The sequence below is a fragment of the Mus musculus genome, chromosome 12, assembly GCF_000001635.26.
Source record: "Mus musculus strain C57BL/6J chromosome 12, GRCm38.p6 C57BL/6J".
NCBI classification, from domain to species: Eukaryota; Metazoa; Chordata; class Mammalia; order Rodentia; family Muridae; genus Mus; species Mus musculus.
Genome location: NC_000078.6, coordinates 4962222 through 4981094, shown reverse-complemented (window position 1 = coordinate 4981094; position 18873 = coordinate 4962222). Strand labels below are relative to the sequence as shown.

The 18873-nt window shown below is 37.9% G+C and overlaps 1 protein-coding gene across 6 annotated transcripts in view; it reads right to left on the bottom strand.

Moving 5' to 3' along the window:
• Positions 1–18873, bottom strand: part of Atad2b (ATPase family, AAA domain containing 2B) — a 132993-nt gene that overhangs the window by 66302 nt on the left and 47818 nt on the right. For 4 of the 6 annotated variants that reach the window (XR_381193.4, XM_006515117.4, XM_006515116.4 and 1 more), the window contains exons 14-17: positions 15095–15254; positions 11653–11743; positions 6816–7127; positions 2507–2642 (exon numbers count right to left, since the gene is read on the bottom strand). Coding sequence is in view for 5 of the 6 variants with exons in the window: in XM_006515117.4 (XP_006515180.1) it covers positions 2507–2642; positions 6816–7127; positions 11653–11743; positions 15095–15254 (699 nt within the window). In the remaining variant the exon portion in view is untranslated. Of the gene's footprint in view, positions 1–2506; positions 2643–6815; positions 7128–10626; positions 10690–11652; positions 11744–15094; positions 15255–18873 lie in introns of all 6 variants that reach the window. The other 2 variants (XM_030246779.1, XM_017315117.1) reach the window with 1 other exon arrangement.

Sequence of the window (18873 nt, the reverse complement as noted above, 5' to 3'; positions counted from 1 at the left end):
GATTCTTAGAGGTTAGCATGGTAGTAAACACCATATTTGACAGGAAGTTCCTGGACATGGTACCGAAAAAGCAAAAACTCAGAAATCCGCCTGCCTCTGCCTCCCAAGTGCTGGGATTAAAGGTGTGCGCCACCACTCCTGGCAAGACCTTTATTTCCATCTACATGCTTCTTGAAAAAAAAAATCATATGGTCAAGTCGCTCAACGAAAATATAATTATCAATCAAGTTCAAAAATCGGTTTTAAGCTGACACTTGGGCGGCTGAGACGAAGACTGCTGCAAATTTATGGTCAAATCTGGGGGCACATGGTGAATTTAAACTAGGTAGGGCTACAAAACAAAATCTTATCTCAAAAGAAACAAAATAAGGAACTCAATCAGTTTGGGGGATGGTGGGAAATCCCAGGAAACAAACAGCACAGAGCCAGGGCCTACAACTCACTGGAAACAACCCCTGGACTTTTGCGTTCCTCCTCCATAAAATGACACCACACATGCATGGCTCAAGCACACAGCACACAGCTAGTTTGCTGCAAGTTTCAGGTGCCATTGCCACCCCCACATCCCCCAAGAGCATGAGTTGAGACTAAGCCTCCTATAGTGCTTCCCTGCACTTCCCAGCAGAAACTTTACTTGCAGGAAACACAAAACAACAACAAGCGAATAATAAAAATGTCTTCAGACTAAAGTAAGTTGTATCTATCTAGCTCCTTCTTGTGCTTTTAACATCAAACACAGTCCGGGTACAGCAGATACTAACAGAAAGTGTTTTGAATGAGTAAATAAAGGGATAAACTACTGAAGTATCTAAATCGAAAATCACCATGCCAGGTGTGCTGGCAGATACCCATTACTCCAGCACATGGGTGGGAGAGACAGGAAAAGAAGATTGAGGCCAGCTTTAGCATCATGGTGAGTTTAAGGCCTCCTGACTTAAAAGGGGGTGAGGGAAAGCTTGCTCTAGAAAAGAACACAATTGGTAAACTAAAATAGCTGTGTAAAGGAAGCTAAAATTAAACAAATTCTTCTAGAAAAGCTAAAATAAATCAATGAGCCAAACCAGCGGCAGCACACATTAAACCAGAAGCAGAATAATCGTAAAAAAGCAAACAGCATACAAACACAGGAGTGGGAACAAAGTTCCTCTGTGCTCCTTTACTGGCAGGGTCTCTCTTACAACACTGAAATAAAAGACTGATCATTTTTTATCTCTGCTAACATATAATTCAAATTTAAACTAAAAATAAAAAAATCAACAGACATACAAACAGACACGCTAGTTAGGTAAAAAGCAGAAAAAAGTATTAGCCTGTAACTATCAACCAAACAGACTAACAGAAAGCTAGTGTTAGAAAGCCTCCCTGCAAGCAGAAAGGGAAGGTGTGGAAACCAAGACAAAGGAACTTCCTGATGGGAAGAGTTTGCAATGAAGAAACATATCCAGGAAAAGAAAGCAGATGGAAGATATTTAAGCTCACTTTTAAAACATGACCAACAACAAAAGAGTTAACAATGCATACATACAGTCAAACCAACATTTCATCATGACCTACACGGGAGAAACTTTAATTCAGGCTGAAGGTGTAAACTTGTTCAAAATAGGTTTTAAAAATTACTTGAAAGACACTAAAGAACAGCCAAGCATGGTAACTCACATCTGTGATCCCAGCATTCGAAGGCTCAGGCAGGCAGGATTACCACAAATTTGGGCAAGCCTGGACTAACTACAAAGTGAGTTATAGGCCAGACTAAGGTACAAAGTAGACTATGTCTTTTTTAAAAAGACTAAAAGAAAAGGAGAAAGAGGAAAAAAGAATGGCATGTAAAAGCAGTCTCCTTGGCAGAAGGACTATTAAACCCACCCCCCTGAAGCTTGAGGCCTGTAACTATGGTACTGATTATGTAAGTGAAGAGTGGTGCCTTTGTATTTGAAAATTATTTGGTCTCTTAATTTAAAATTACATTTGCACTACAACACAGACAGTAAAAAGATAAAGGTAAGTAGAAAAACAGTAAAATTCAAATTACAAAAGTGTAAACTAATGCTCTGCTAAGAATCAAAATGTTATTTAATTACTGAGCAATTTCTAATTCAAAATCTCTTTAGTAGCTTTGGAGTTTCTAAACCTTCATCTAAAATTTAATCACAAGTTAATGTGCCATGGGAGGTGGTAAATATTTCTTAACTGTCCATTTCAGTTCAAATAAAAAGCAATAAAACTAGGGACAATGAGTTGACTTCTAATGGTAATAATCCTTCCCTACCTCCACAAAAAGGAAAAAAGGGACAATATTTCCCTTAGAGAAATTAGCATATGACAGGAAAGTAAGCATTCAGTGACCCACAACATAATTATTACCACACACCAAACAACAAGATATAATGCAATAAATGCTTTTCTGAATTGTGTGCAAACAAAGAAAAATTCCGTAAGAATATAAACAGCAGCAAAGTATACTGTGTTCTAAAAATGTAAGGCAGAAAAGCCATTCTAGCTTACTCACATTGTAAAGTGGAGATAAGGTTTAGTGACAGCAGCAGCTGGCAATGACTTCTTTGGTGATCCCGAGTGACAACTCATCTCGAAAATTGATAAAGCATTCTCCTCTTCACTATCATCTAAAATCAGACTTCCTACATCTGTCAGAAGAAAAACACAAGAATCATGAGCCTTATAAACGTATATAATAACAAAAGAAAATGAGTAAAAAGTCAAGTGGCATCAACTAACACGCGACCTGGCAGAAACACAGATTAACCAGGCATGATGATGACATTGTGTTATTTTTCTAATTTATAAACATAAGACGCATGATTTTATCACATTTATAAATTATTGACACCTACTATGAACTGTAATTTGGGACACTGCTGAGTAAGTCTCAGAAAGAAATGGTGCCCTCATAAAAGATACCCTGTGAGTTCAATTTGAACAAAATCAGCCCATTTCACATCCCATTAAGGCAGCTGAACAAAAAGCCAGTTCTTACAAGAACAACAATAAGCAAACTGGAAAAAAACCAAAAACACTGACCTGTTCTTTTTAAATGACCTCATGTTTCAATGAAAATTTTGCCTAATTAACAGAGTAGGAGGAGCACTTGGGAAACAGACAGGTAAATCTCTGTCAGCTCAAGGCCAGATTGATTTATATATGAGGTTCCAGGACAGCTAAGACTACCAAGTGAAATCCTTTCTTTAAAAATTAATTAATTTTTTTTTAAGATTTATTTATTTTATGTATGAGTACACTCTAGCTGTCTTCAGACACTCCAGAAGAGGGCATCAGATCCCATTACAGATGGTTGTTAGCCATCATGTGGATGCTGGGAATTAAACTGCGGACCTCTCGAAGAGAGCCAGTGCTCTTAACCGCTGAGCCATCTTTCTAGCCCTAGATAATTAATTTTTAAAAGGGAAAAAGAAAAATGAAAAATTGGGTGAGCAGGAGAGATGGCTCAGCAGTTATGAGCACGTGGTGCTCTTCTGGAGGACAAGAGTTGGTAGCACCCATTTGTCAAGTAGCTAATAACCACCTGAATTCTAGCACCAGAGTATCCCATGTGTAGCATATACTAACAGAGACACCAGCACCGACACCAAGCAGCTCACAACTGCCGGGAACTGGAGCTCCATCAAGATCCAACACCTTGGCCTCTGCAGGCACCTTCCTTCAAGTATACATACCCACATATAAATACATACTTAAAAATAAAGTAAGTCGTTAACAAACAAGCAAACAAAAAACAGTTAGGTAGGTATCAACTCAGAGTGAAAGTTCACCCATTCAAGTAGCATTAGCTCTTCTATGGGCCAGGATATTATTATTGCTCAGTGAATTAACTGTAACTACAATTTCCACTGAGAACACAATACTTTTCCAGATTAACACATTTCACATACATGTCTATTAAAATGCCAATTCAGTGTAATATGTGTAGCAGATGAAGAACTGATATTGATAGAAATCAACTCTGGTCACACACAGTGCAACACGCCTGTGAGGTCAGCTACTCAGAAGACTGGGACACAGTAAGACCCTATTCAAGGTTCCAAAGAAGGAAGGGGAAGGGAAGGGAGGCAGGGAGGAGGAGACTAGGTAAGGTGAGGGAAAAGAAGAAGAAAAGAGAGAAGGAGGGAAGGAGGGAAGGAGGGAGAAAGGGAAGAACTATATCATATATTTCTAAAACAGAAGAATAGGATGCTGTATAAAGATAAGGCACAGGGCTAGGGGGATGGCTCCGTGGTTAAAGTGCTTACCATGAGTGCAGATCTCCAGAACCCACAGAGACACCATGTAAGCATGGCAGCCCTCCTACAATCTCAGTCTTGAAAAGCAGAAACAAAACTCACAGAGCAAGCTGGCTACTCAGTCAGGGAAACAGGCGACATACAAGGAAGGATAGTTGCTGACATCAGCTCCATGTTCACAAAGTACACTCACCTAGACGCATGTGCACCCACACACAGGACATACACATGGCCAACAAACACACAAAAATCAAACAGAAGAAAATGAGGAGGCACAGAATGATACAAGTAAGAAGAGTTACAGTGGCCTTTAAAAGCTAAATACTTAGTAAATATTTATTTGAGAAATAACAGAAAATCTCTTAGGTGATAATGTCACAAACAAGGAAAGAATACAGGTCTATGGAAAAAATATTAACGAATAAAACAAACTGGAAAATACATATAAAGTAATGAAAGACAAGAATTTACAACTTGAATAAAATGTAGTTGTTATCCCACTAATACATGCAACTTAGTTTTGTTGCCTGAAGTAAAGTATACTTTGCAATTACAAAAATAAAAGTATATGAAGAGAACAATGCCATAAAATGGAAACTCTCAAATGAAGAAAAAGAATATCAAAAATCTCTCACAATAGGTAATTCTTCATTTTACATTCTGATCACAGTACCCCTTCCATGGGCCCTCCCCACTGTGCCATCTTCTTCATATCTGAAAAGAGGGAGGTCCCCCCTGGATACCAACCACCCTAGCACATCAAGTCACTGCAGAACTAAGCCCATCCTCTCCCACTGAGGCCAGCCAAGACAGCCCAGTTAGAGGAGCAGGATCCACAGGCAGGCAGCAGTCAGGGACAGCCCCTGCTCCAGTTGCTGGGGGACCCACACAAAAAGTAAGCTGAGTGTCTGCATCACATGGATGGAGGGCCTAGGTCCAGCCCTTGTATGTTCTTTGGTTGGTGGTTCAGTCTCTGGACCCCGAGGGTCCAGCAGTTGACTCCGTTGGTCTGCCTGGGGAGTCCCTGCATTGTCTAAAGAAGCAAATCATTTTGTTTTTTGTTTTTTATTGAAAGTTTTAGATAAAGATATTTATATGTGTGTTCCCAGTTATAAAAATCATAGATAAGCTAGGGTGATGACTCCTATCTGTAATAGTGTACTCAGGAGAGTAAGACAGGAGGATTGTTATAAGTTTAACTATCAACCAGTGCTATATAATGATTTCCAGAGTGAAACTGTCTCAGAAAAGAAAGACAAAGAACGTACCTATCACAGATAAAAACACACACAAATCACAGCACAGAGCCTGATTCATAGATATGCTCAGGAATAGTTGTCCACACCCTACCTGTCAAAAAAACCTTAAGGAACAAAGAGTTCTATGTAAAGTTTTCCTTTAAAGAAAATTAGTCTTTGAAAAAATATATTTATAATGACAGTCAAATTGAATAATATTCATGATTCACTGAATATACTCATTTGATATTCATTAGACAACATCAATGAATTTTAATGTTGCTATAATTCTCTGAACAATTTTCTATTTGTTATAAGCTACACACTAAGTAAAGAGAGTATTAAGATAAATTTAAAATAATCAAAACACACTATCTCATGCCAGGCACGTGGCTTTAATCCCAGGTAGAGAGAGAAGCAGGCAAAATGCCCAGGCCAGCTAGGAATACACAGTGAAACCCTGTGTTAAACCAACAAAAAAATAAAACCCTCACTACTTCACCTTCAAATTTCATGGGTCTTACTTGATTTCAACATAAACCTAAACTTTTTGGGGGGGTTGGGGGAGATGAAACAAGGTTTCCTGTTGTCCTGCTGACCTAGCCCTCAAAAGATGACGTGAAACTTCTGATCTTGCATCTTCCGCCTCTCCAGTGGTACAGGCGTGCACCATCATGTCCAGCTGACACAGAACTGAGAGCTGAATCAGGACCTCAGGCAAGGTAGACAAGCATGCCTCTCACTAACTTATATCTCCAGCAGAATTTTTTTTTCCTCATGAAAATGTGATTTTTAGGATAATGTTCTGATTTCATCTCAGGTCCAAATTACAGGCCCGGGCTTAATGAAATCTATAACTATGGACAATTAGGCTGGACGTTACTCCCTTACCTACAGCTCATTTTCATTTTCATCGGCACAAATGAAGAGTGCTCTGTCAACATCATCAAAATGAGCTGACTGTACAGAAGCGTCCGAACAAAGCACGGCCGGGGCAGGCAAGCTCCCTGGGCTTGAGTCGGCCTCCAATCTTACTGAGTGACCTCGCATAACCAAAGTGCTCAATCTCCTCAAAACTCATAGAACTTTGATATGGATTCATGAATGATAAATTAGGCACTTTATAATAAATAAGCAATTATTACTATAGTCTACTTTCTAACATCCTCCATATTAAGAGTGAATAAACATTCACCAGGCAACACCATTTACAGACAACATGTGAGTTCTGAAATATTCAGTGATGAGTGAAATAAAGTTCTAATTAATCTTATGAAGAAATGTTTTTCTTATTTTCACAATACAAAAAAGTAGTTTACAGTACCTTCTTTCTTGTCACTCTGGCTAGTTTCTGCATGAGGAAATATTTTTTGCAGGACTGCTAAGATGTTGTTGAAACTTCTTTCTAGCAATGGCCTTATAATGGGGGACAGCGCCTGTCCTGAAGACATCACAGCACGTTGGGAAGCAGGCACGATGTTCTGCATGGCATGGTAGAAGTCGTGGGCGCTGAGCACTATTGAGGTGACATCCAGCTGCAGCTTGTGGCTGCTGGCATAGATCTGAGGGTAGCGCCTCCGCAGGGCAGTCAGGGCGGCTTCTGTACACAGGGCCTTGATGTCAGCTCCACAGTAGCCTAATGCACAAAACGAGAAAAGGAACAAAATTAATTCTTCCGAAGATCACTCTGGTTTCATAATACATACATTTCTATCTAAAATAATCAGTAATCATTGGCAAAATTGAAATGAATCCTTTAAAATCACCTAACAAAACTGACTAAAAATGTTCTAAGTATTTTAAATTATCAAAAACATAAGCTAATAACATTAACACAAAAAGTCCTGTATTGTGTGTCAAAAACCACTGACTGCGATGCACAGCTTTCTTCAGGGCAAGTTTTCAAAGAATTACTGCTACATTTCAATCTTTCATAACTAATCTTAATCTAGACTTTATCCTCACACTATACCACTATGCAACATTCTTCATCTTTCTTTGATTTTATTTTGAGACCAAATCTCACTAAATTGCCCAGGCCTCCTGCCCTGGCGTGCTGAGTACCTATGACTACAGGTGTGTGTCACCTCTCCTGGCTTATTTTTTCTAATATTACTAACTTCCTAAATACATATGAAAAAGTGATACAAAGGTATTATATATAAGGAGAATCTTCAAAAACTTATAATTTACCATCAGACCTGAGCATAGCACAATAGTCATTAACAAGTTGAAAAGCACTGTAACTTAATGTTGTAATTAGACTATTGTTTCCCACACTGACTCTCATTACTTACCTACTTACTTCTGCAAAACATACATTTACAAAAATGATCTACTAGAAACTCATGTCACAAAAGGGAAAAACAAACCAAAACCTTCAGATTAGCCAAAGACTGTCTTTTACTATCAGCAACTAAATTAAACTTCACTTGGGCACCCTTATCAGTTGCACCAGCAGGGGGAGCCACTTGAACAAGTTATAGAACATTATGCCCTAAACTTAGGGATCACTATTGAGTTGTCTTCCTCTTTATACTTCATGTTGACTTTATGATACTTATAAATACCAAAATAAAAATGATTACAAAAGGAAAAAATGACTCGTGAGTTTATAATCTGAGAATTTGCCTTAAAAACTATAAACAGATTAAAGAAATATTATAACAATCTAACTCCCAAATAATTCTTCAGAATAACTATGTTTATCATTAGTCTTCTATTTTATACTTCTCCATTAATAAATTTTTAAGTACATTTTTCTTTGACATACAGTTTTTATATTACTTCAACAAAATGAGTACAGAACACTTGTATAACATTATAAAGTAGAAAATAATCACAAGAACATGAATTTTGTAAGATAAAAATAAACTACCATCATCAAATAAGAACCATACTTATATTCCCGGTAAATATCTGCACAGTGAATGGACACGCAGTGGTCCTCTTTACAACAGCTGCTCAAGTTAACAAGAAAAGCTCAGAGGCTGGTGAGATACAACAGCAACTATAGAAGTACTCATAAATCCTCCAGGAACATAAGGCAGTATATTTGCCATAGTAACATGTTAATTATATACAATGGCAATACGCTATTCATTCTTTCCTAATTGAGTCCACAAGATTGACTTTATTAACAATATCAGAATCCATTTTCTAAAGAAAATTTTCAGTGGGTAATCACAATTACTAGACAAAAAAAAAAAAGCAGACAATATTGTCTTTATCTGCTTGTGCGAAATTAACTGGCCTGTATCTATGGTTCTCAATTTTAAAAACTCATCAGAATGAATGCAAACTCCCAGGCTCCACAACAGTGAGTCACTCTCTGAGAGTTTAAAATTTTAAGTATGTATTTTGAGAAAAATTTAGAAATTCCTCTGATGCACAAAAAAGTTGAGAACCATTCACTTGCTTCTATATGCTTCACTGGATTCAAACACTGAACACAGTACACCAGAACGGCAATGCTCTGGGTGAACACTGGCCCTCCCTCAGGGGCTCTTGTCCTGCTCTAAGTGATAGCACACCTTGTACTCTCACAGTGTTCTAGTTTAGGAAACAGAGGATGCTGACAGAAGAAACAACCTTAAAAGTTAAACGTTTACGTTCTTGTTTTTAAAGCATCCTTTTTCAAAACCCACATTCACCATTCCTAAACAATGCTCTACTGGACACCAACAGACTGAAGAAACATGGTTCTTTCATGTTACTATTAGGTTATAATTTTGTTTGTTTGTTTGTTGGTTGGTTGGTTGGTTGGTTGGTTGGTTGGTTTTTCCAGACAGGGTTTCTCTGTGTAGCCCTGGCTGTCCTGGAACTCACTCTGTAGACCAGGCTGGCCTCGAACTCAGAAATCCGCCTGCCTCTGCCTCCCGAGTGCTGGGATTAAAGGCATGCACCACCCCCGCCCGGCTAGGTTATAATTTTTGTAAAGATTGAAAATATAACTATAAAGGGTTAGGTTAGAAAAAAGGATCAATATTTTTATGAGGATTTCTTTAGAAAAATTACAAACAAAATGAAAGCCCCAAATACAGATATTTCATAGACATGTTTTCGTTGTTTTAAGCCTCTCACTGAAAATAAACAGAAAACATTAGATAATCCGTTTTATTAATTGTAAGCTATTTTTTGTATAAATGTTGACACCAGCTTTTTATGAAATTTCTTTATTACTTAAAAAGAATACCTGATATGCATGCAAAAGCCTCCAAGGTATCTCAAGTCAAAGTCCATAGCCTATAAAAGGCCAACTATCCTTGCAGATATTCACCAAGACTGCATAATCTTTGTTAGGCATAAATCCCACTGAACTGAAACCATACATGTTAAAACATATTTGAGGTATATAGTAATATTCAAAATAAATTTAAAATAGTAGTTCTAATAGGACAGTAGTTCTATTCCTACTTGAAGATCTGCATTTGACCATTCTTAACATGAACTGGTTTCTTAAATGAAATCAATGCCATAACTGAACACACAACCATTTAATTTCACTGGAATTTTATTTAACTCTCCAAAAAGCCAATGGTATATAAACATATCTCATACATACTGCCACCCCACAAAAAGAGGAAAAGCAAGAGAAGTTTCAGTCCAGTAAGAAATTACATTGTAAATGTCTTTTAAAGACCAACTGCATGCTAAAGTAAGTCACTTGGAAAAGTGCAGAATACTGACTGACCTTTTGAAACACATATGAAAACTGAAACTCAAATATTAAGATAAAGAATTAAACTTCAGTGTGTAACATTTCAGATGAAAGGCAGGGTAATAGAAAGTTATTTTAGAATAGCTAGGGATTTCTCACTTCTTGAAGACAACTATGAACTTCAACTAAGGCTCATCCTGTGACAGATTCACAGAAAAATCTACAAAAGCTCCCAGTCTGATCTGAACTCTAATACCATAATATGATAAATAAAGGGGAGAGGGATCAAAAAGGAAAGACTGGGTTCTGTTTTGTTTTGTTTCGTTTTAACCAAGTACCACCCTCTCCCATAAAGCAGCACAAGGCTTTGCAAAGATCAAGCCAATGTACATGAAATGGGTCTGGCGCATGCTCTCTTATACCAGGCAAAGCTTAAATTGGGGTAGTGCTGGAGAGATTTACGTTTTCTCCTCACCAGAAGATGTCGAGGTCTTTGTGGTTCAAAAGCTGAGGGATGCTGCTTCGGAGATGGAAGTCCCTGTGGATGAAGAGGATAATTCGGATGTAGCTAACTGAATGGACTAATGTTCTATTTAAGTTTTAATTATTTGATAGTGGATCACAATGAAATTTTTTTTAACTAAGTTGATGTTTTTGGTTTTGGTAACTTTGAAGTTTTCCCAAGTAGATATCATTAATGGATTTATTTGAGGGATTTCTTCATAATGCTTAAAATATTCATGGAGATAGGTAGTTTTTTATTTGTTTTTTATATTTTGCAGAGTATGGGGAAAAAAAACCATGAAATGGGTTTAGTGCATGCTCTCTTGCCAGGAAGAAGGAAGAATGAGGGAACTTTCCTTTGTGTACATTCAGTTACTACTAACCTCCTATTTCAGACCTAATTAGAAGAGAGAAAGCCTCGAATTCCATCTCCTGTGGTTATCAGTGCTCTCATCCTCTTAGAACATCAATGGTTATTTATTCTGTGGGTGACATTTTTCTACTGTGATGTATTTAAATTAAGTTGAAAAGTTTTATATTTGAGGCAAATAGCAGTAAGGATTTTCTTTGCTGGCCCCTCCCACCCAGCTCTCTCTAGACTGCAGGAACAGAGCTGAGCCCGACAGCTCTATCCAGGACGCATGGGAGGCCACAGTGCTCATCCACATGGGCCTTTTCTCTTATGCTTGTCTTTCTTAGTAACATTTCTGAGAAGGGATAATTCCTAAGAGGAGACTGTAGTAATATGAAGGATGTTCAGCATTCAATGAAACCCATGTGACTTCTAAGCTTTGTTCACCAAACACCTCACATGATGAGAATTCAATCCATGAAACTTTAAGTGAAACGATTGTATAACTTTTAAATATGAATTCAGAGCCGTCTATCACACAGTTAAAGACATACAACTGTACTCATTCACATTTCAACATAAAGGGAAAGGCACACGGAGTAGGACAAGCAGAGACAGGCGAAGAGTTCAAATAGGAGCACTCACCAACACATTTTTCTGCCAATTCTCCTAAAAATGCATCAGACAGTTTTGGGTTCCAGTCCCTGGTGTGGATCTGCAAGATGTGCTTTCTGGCCTAAGAAGAAGAGTACAGCGGCGTAAGACAGCACCAACTTCTCATGGGTTTGCTGTAACAAATTCTGACTGTAACCCCACACTAAGCTGTTCTCTGTTTTAAAAGAATTTTAAACACCTTGGCATTCACATCAACCTGTTTGTTATAAAACCTAAGATTTTGGGGGCTGGAGAGATGGTTCAGCAGTCAAGAGCACTGGCTGCTCTTCCAGAGGTCCTGAGTTCAATTCCCAGCAACCACACGGTGGCTCACAACCATGTAATGGAATCTGATGCCCTCTTCAGGTGTGTCTGAAGACAGTGACAGTGTGCTCACATATATACATAAAAAGAAAACTTAAAAACAGAAACAAAAACCCTACAACTTTTATCTCTGTTTCATGAGTTTAGACAATTCATGTTCTAAGAGGTAAAAAGAAGCTTCATTAGTGACATTAAATAGTGAATCACTAATGTGTGACAAGAAGCTAAAACTAAATGTTACGTTCCTACATGCCTCCTTTTCTATTTTATTTATTATTAGTGGTGGGAGGTAGGGAGGGGTGTGCACACACACTATATCACAGAAAAACTCTTGGGATCATCTCTGCTCCAACTATGGAGTCTGGGGATCAAACTCATGTCATCAGAATTCCACGACAAGTGCTCTTCTCATAAGCCATCAACAGCCCTAGACTGCTTTTACAGCAATACTTTTTGAACATTGCCTCCAATTTCTTCTAATGAAATTTATGCAACCACAGTGAGAATCACTGGTAACTTAAATGTGTTGCTAAATACAATGTCTGAACTTTTTTCTCTTCTCAGTTACAAGTGCAAATTGATCACAGCATGGTCTATTCATTTGGCTTCAAGAACATCTACCTATTCTTGTATTCCTCACCCACTGCCTATTCTGTAGGACAGAAGATGAGGTAGGTCATCTAGTCTCATGGACTTAAATACTATGAAAGAGCAGAAGTCAGCATAGATCTCTTCCAGAAGCCAGGCCGAAGAACACTGGCAATGTCTCTATGAAGAAAACATATCCCCATGAACTGGTAGGGCCGCAACCCTGGGCTTAGCCTGTTGTTGGAAATCACAAACTGATAATTCTCTGTATCAAAACAGAATGTACCCATATCTCCTACAACTAAATTGACCTCTGGGCCCTGAACTGTTGTGGTAGCTGCACCTGAGCAATGAAAGTGAGACTATATCCCAAGGCTCAGGGAACATCACAGAAGGGCCAGACAGGATGGGAGAGTGAAGAGGGTGAGTGTTGTGGAATGCTACATCCTGATATGGTGAGGCTACTGAATTCATGAAGTCACAGCAGCAGTCATTACTGGCACAAGAAAGGCAAAGAATAAAAGAGGGCTGCAGAAAGCCCCACACCTGATTGAGAAGCTATTGGGGGCATGGACACTGGTAGATTGCCATGTTTCAGTGAATGGCCCCAAACCCATTTATTATGTGTATATGCACAGCACTAAGTAGACCCAATGAGATAGTGTTTTAAAGGGGTGGGGAGAACGCAAAGTAGAAAAGAAAAGGGATGCTACTGAGGGAGGATCCAGGACAATCTGAAGGAAGAAAATTGTGGGTGGATATGATCAAAACATATTATATACAATTATGAAATTATCAAAGAATAAATTTAAAATACTTGTAAAAGAGCAAGAGAGGCTATATAGGTAGCATTCTGAAGCCTTTCGATTCGTGTGTGGATCCAAATCTAAGTCAATGACAAGTAGTTATGCTGGCAGACAGCAACTGAGGCATCAAAATAGCCTACAAAAGGTAAGATTGGCTGGCACTCCTAATCTCCACATCTGCTCTCTGTATGTAGACCAGGCATTTCACAGACAGCGATATACATTCCTAGTGTATCCTCTGTAATATGAGTTCTCCGTGGAAATTTAAGAAATAAATTAACACAAAAACATAATTACAACTATGAAGGAAAGAACTTTTTATAATTTACTAAAAGCCATTTTGTATAACAAATAACCATATATTATTCTGTCTCTAGGGGACACTTTTTAAATACCTCAACATAATGAACAATATTTACTGCTTTTAACTAACTAGACTTCATACGTTAACTATGAAACTTTAGTACAGGATATTTATGAACATAGTTTTAGGGAGGGTGGCTGTAGAGCTGGCTCAGCCCTGGATGCTCCATCTGTAACTTCAATTTTAGGGGATCCAGTACCCTCTTCTGGCCTCCGCAAGAACCAGGCATGCACTCAGTACACTTACATACATGCAGGCAAAATACTCATCTAATAAAATAAAAATGAATGTTTTTAAAAGTTTATTGGGGAAAATACCTAGTTTGGTCAACTATAGACATATAACAAGTAAATGTGATAACGGAGTCAACGAGGGTATGAGTGTCAAAGAGGCATCTGCATAGACCCGACCAGGAAGTTCCCTTTCCCTGAGATTCTTGAGCACTGTGATGACTGCTAGTAGAACAAGAATGAACTGTTCAATAATTACATATAGATAGTTGGCTGCTGTTATTCCAGTTGTTCTGAGATACCATGAAACCCAAGCTGGCCACAACCTTAGAATTCTCATGCTTCAGTCCCAAAGTGCTAGGAGTACAGGCAAGCATTAACAAGGAGTGCTACACAGAATTTTTTAAGTATTAACTAAGATAGCCCATAAGCAAAAATTAGTGAAAATACAACCTTCAAAGCTTCTGCTGCTGAACTTTGGGGGCAGGTTACTGGGGCCTGCTGGGAACAGAACTTCTAAAAGGCAACTATGTCTGCAAGGCTGTAGTGTAAGGCCATTTTTGCTGGCTATAAGCGAGGTCTCTGGAACCAAAGAAAGCACACAGCTCTTCTTAAAATTGGAGATGTTTATAGTCAGGTGTTTATAGTCAGGTATTTATAGTCAGGATGAAACTGAGTTCTACTTGGGCAAGAAATATGTTGACGTGTAGAGAGAGAGAAAAACCAAAAACAAACAAACAAACAAACAAAACCCAATACAGTGACTTCCTGGACAAACCAAACAAACTCAAAGTAATTTAGGGAAAGGTAAATTAGGCCCAGGAAGCAGTAGCATGGCTAGTGCCAAATTCCAATGCGTCCTTCCTGCAAAGACATTGGCACAGAATCATGAGATGCTGTAGCCTCTACTGGAAAGTAAAGAAAGCAAAGTGTGGCAAGGGGTATCACCTTCAAAGTATATGCTTTGTAACCGAGTTACATGTGTGTATGTGTGTGTGTGTGTGTGTGTGTATACGTGTTCATGTGTGTATACATGTATATACACACACATACATATACCACACTTACACACACACACACACACACACACACACATATCAACAACAACAAAAACCCCTTACCCTTTGATCAGGCAGGTTGAAAAGAAATTCTCTGTCAAAACGACCAGGTCTCCTGAGTGCAGGATCAATAGAGTCAAGTCTGTTTGTAGCACCAATAACAACAATTTCACCTCTATTATCTAATCCATCCATAAGGGCAAGGAGGGTTGACACTATAGAGCTGTTTAAAAAAGAAAAGGCCATGCAAAACTTAATGAAAAAAAAGTAAACATTCTTGTTAGTAATAATGTCTTAAATACTAACACAATAATTGTACCACAAATATATATTAAGGAAGCACGGTGGGAACAATAATGAAAGTGCACAGGAGGCTGGGGAGGGTTGCAGTACTCTATTTGTTAGCAGAGAGCAATCTTGGTGTTGTCCATTTGTTTCTCCGTCTAGAAATGTATGGTCTCTGCAGTTCCCCTATTTCTAGCAATGGTGGTTTTCTTAGTTTGCCAACTGTTCTCACTCCTATTCTTTATTTTTATTGCTGAAACAATTTCTGGAAAGCATAAACCATGTCAAAAATAATTTTCTGTCCCAAACACACTATTCTAGCTGTGTTTAAAAACGTACAAACGAAAGGGAAATGTGAGATATTATTTATTTTAGGGAATATCTATGATTTATGTTTTCTAATTGAATGGCTGAAATTTTATGATATAGGCATCTTACCTAGAAATAAAGTGAGCTAGTATCTTTAATTATAAAATTATGTTTAACCGCTGGTCTCATTTAAATCTGATATGACCCACACAGGCTCATGTTTTGGATGCTTGGTCTTCTACAAACAGTACTGCTGCATTCTGATCTTCTCTTTAAGTTTGTAGACCATTTAGAGTTGGCTTCATATAGAATGGGAAATCTGGGTGAAGTTTGAACTGAGGAAATACAAGTTCCTTGTATGTATCGTACCATTTATAAAAGAGTTGTGATTCTTTTCTTTTCTTTTCTTTTCTTTTCTTTTCTTTTTTTTTTTTTTTTTTTTTTTTTTGGTTTTTCGAGACAGGGTTTCTCTGTGTAGCCCTGGCTGTCCTGGAACTCTCTGTAGACCAGGCTGGCCTCGAACTCAGAAATCTGCCTGCCTCTGCCCCCCAAGTGCTGGATTAAAGGCATTCGGCAACACTGCCCAGCCTAAGAGTTTCTTAAATATTTGACTTTAACACTTCTGTTGGAAATCAGCTGACTATATACACATTGGTTCATTTCTGGCATCTCTTCTATTCAATTGGTCTGTGTGATTTTCTTTAGCCAATAGCAGCTTATTTGGGTTATAACACTTCAACAGTATGTCTTGAAATTAGGTGTTATAATACTTGTAGTTTTCTAGTCTACAGGATTCCTGATGATTCCGGGTGTTTGTGCTTTCATATCAATTTTAAGGCTGTCTTTATCTAGTTTTCTCAAGAATGTCAATAGTATTTGGAGGGGATTACATTGATGTGTAACAAACATACTTTGAGGAAAATGAAGTAACCTACTTCCTCAATTACCCACCACTCCCTACTTTTGACCACCTCCCAATTTGCATGACATTAGGAGTCTATTAAGGAATTGACCTGTTGCTTAGAGTTCCCAGGGTTACTTCTTGGAAATCAATTATACCTGTAAACCAAGCTCTTAAATATGTGGGCTTGTGGGAGACAATTTATATTCAAGCCACCACCTCAACTGAATGATTTGATAAACAATTTATGTTCATCAGAGACACTGGTCTATAGGGAATTTTGTTGTTATGTTTTGTTGTTATGTTTTTGTCTGATTTTTTTATTAGGATGATGAGTTTAGAAGGCTGCCCCACCTTTCAAATTTTTGGAACAAATGGAAAAGAATTAATACACTTAATACTTTCTTCTAAAAGCCTGTTAATTCAGCAATGAAGTAACTGTTCTTAGCTTTCTCTCTATTGGATGTCTTTTTCACTAATGATGCCTTCTTATTGGTTATTTTGTCTCATGTTTGGTTTCAGTGTTACTGTTTTGAAAGGGGGTCTCATACACCCTAGACTAGCCTCAACTGCTGAGGCCTTCCTTGAATTCCTGATCCTCTCAACTCCGCCTCCTCAGTGCTAAGATTATACACATGTATCACCACTCCAGGCTCAATATTGTTAGTTATTATTGTCCTAGCCAATTTTTCTATGTCATCAGTGTTCACTCTCAGTGGGTCAAATGTTCAAAACAATGTGCCCTTTTGTTTTACATTTTCCTGCTATCATATAGTCTTGCATAAAATTCCTAATTATATTTTATAATAGTTATTAGATGTTTGTTGATTTGAAATTGCATTTATTTGGGAGTTTTCTCTATTTTTTTCTGATTAATCTAACTAGAGGTTTGTCAATATTATTTTTAAAAAAGCTTATCCATCACAGATCACTTGATCTTGCTTTGGGTCCAATCCCACAGTACAGTCTCTCTATGGTTTCTTTTATGCCCATCAGTGGATTTGGATGTGGCATACAGGCATAGGGTCAAAAATCCTTCTATTTCCAAATGCCACAATCACAAAAGCACTCTAGAGCAGGATGTGAGATACCCAAAAATATTGTTAAGCACTAACTGTGGCCCCAGAAACATGCAAAATGGATGTAGTGCCAGTTTCTTGGGCCCATTTATTTCTGTTCTGATTATTACATTTTCCTTTTACTAATTTGTGTTTGGTTTATTCTTGTTTTACTATGCTTACTAAATGCATAATTAAGTTATTTATTTGTAATTTAACTTTTATTTTGGGTTTATTACAATAAATTGCCTTCATATATACTGCTTTTAGTATAGCTCTTAGATTCTGGTATGTTATATATCTACTATCGTTTGTTGTTGTTTTTTTCTTTTAACCTACTCTGTTTCACTAACCTTTTGTATTTTTAAAGATGTGTGTATATGTGTGTGCACATATGTGTGGAGGGTACACACCAAATGTTTGGAAGCCAAAATGGGTATGCAATCCCTCAAAGCTAGTTACTGGCAGTCACAAGGTGCATGGATTGCTCTATGTGCTGGGATCTCAGCTTCAGCCCTCATGTTTGTTAATTAAGCACTCTTCCAGCCTCCTTAAGGAATCCCTTTCTTCCTCTAACACTAATTTTTATTTGAATTATTGAGTTTCTCATTTACAACATGAAATACTTTCTAAATATTGTTGAGCCGTCTGTGTTCACTTTAATTCATTAAATTTCATTATGCTTATTTTGTAGAATTCTTTCTTATCACTTATATTTTTCCCATAGAGGTTTATTACTTGAGAGCGATTATGCTCAGTTGTCACGTTATTGCTTTTCTCATGATTTCTGTGAGCTTATAGTGACATCAATGGATCTGGCTGATCAGCTAGATATCTCTGCCCCATTATAGGCAGCATTCATATTAACCAGCATTCTTTGAAGATGTGTCTCAAAGGCCAGTTTGGTAAATGATGTTGCTTTGGGTCCAATCCCACAGTACAGTCTCTCTATGGTTTCTTTTATGCCCATCAGTGGATTTGGATGTGGCATACAGGCATAGGGTCAAAAATCCTTCTATTTCCAAATGCCACAATTACAAAAGCACTCTAGAGCAGGATGTGAGATACTCAAAAATATTGTTAAGCACTAACTGTGGCCCCAGAAACATGCAAAATGGATGTAGTGCCAGTTTCTTGGGCCCAATGATGATCCTAAAGAACAGAAACAAACCTGGCAGTAGACAGAGATGGGTGATGTAACTACGTAGAAGCAGGGGCTAAAGTGGTATATTAGGATGGGATTTAAGCTGACTACAAGTCTTGGATAGACTATGGCAGGAACCTGACTG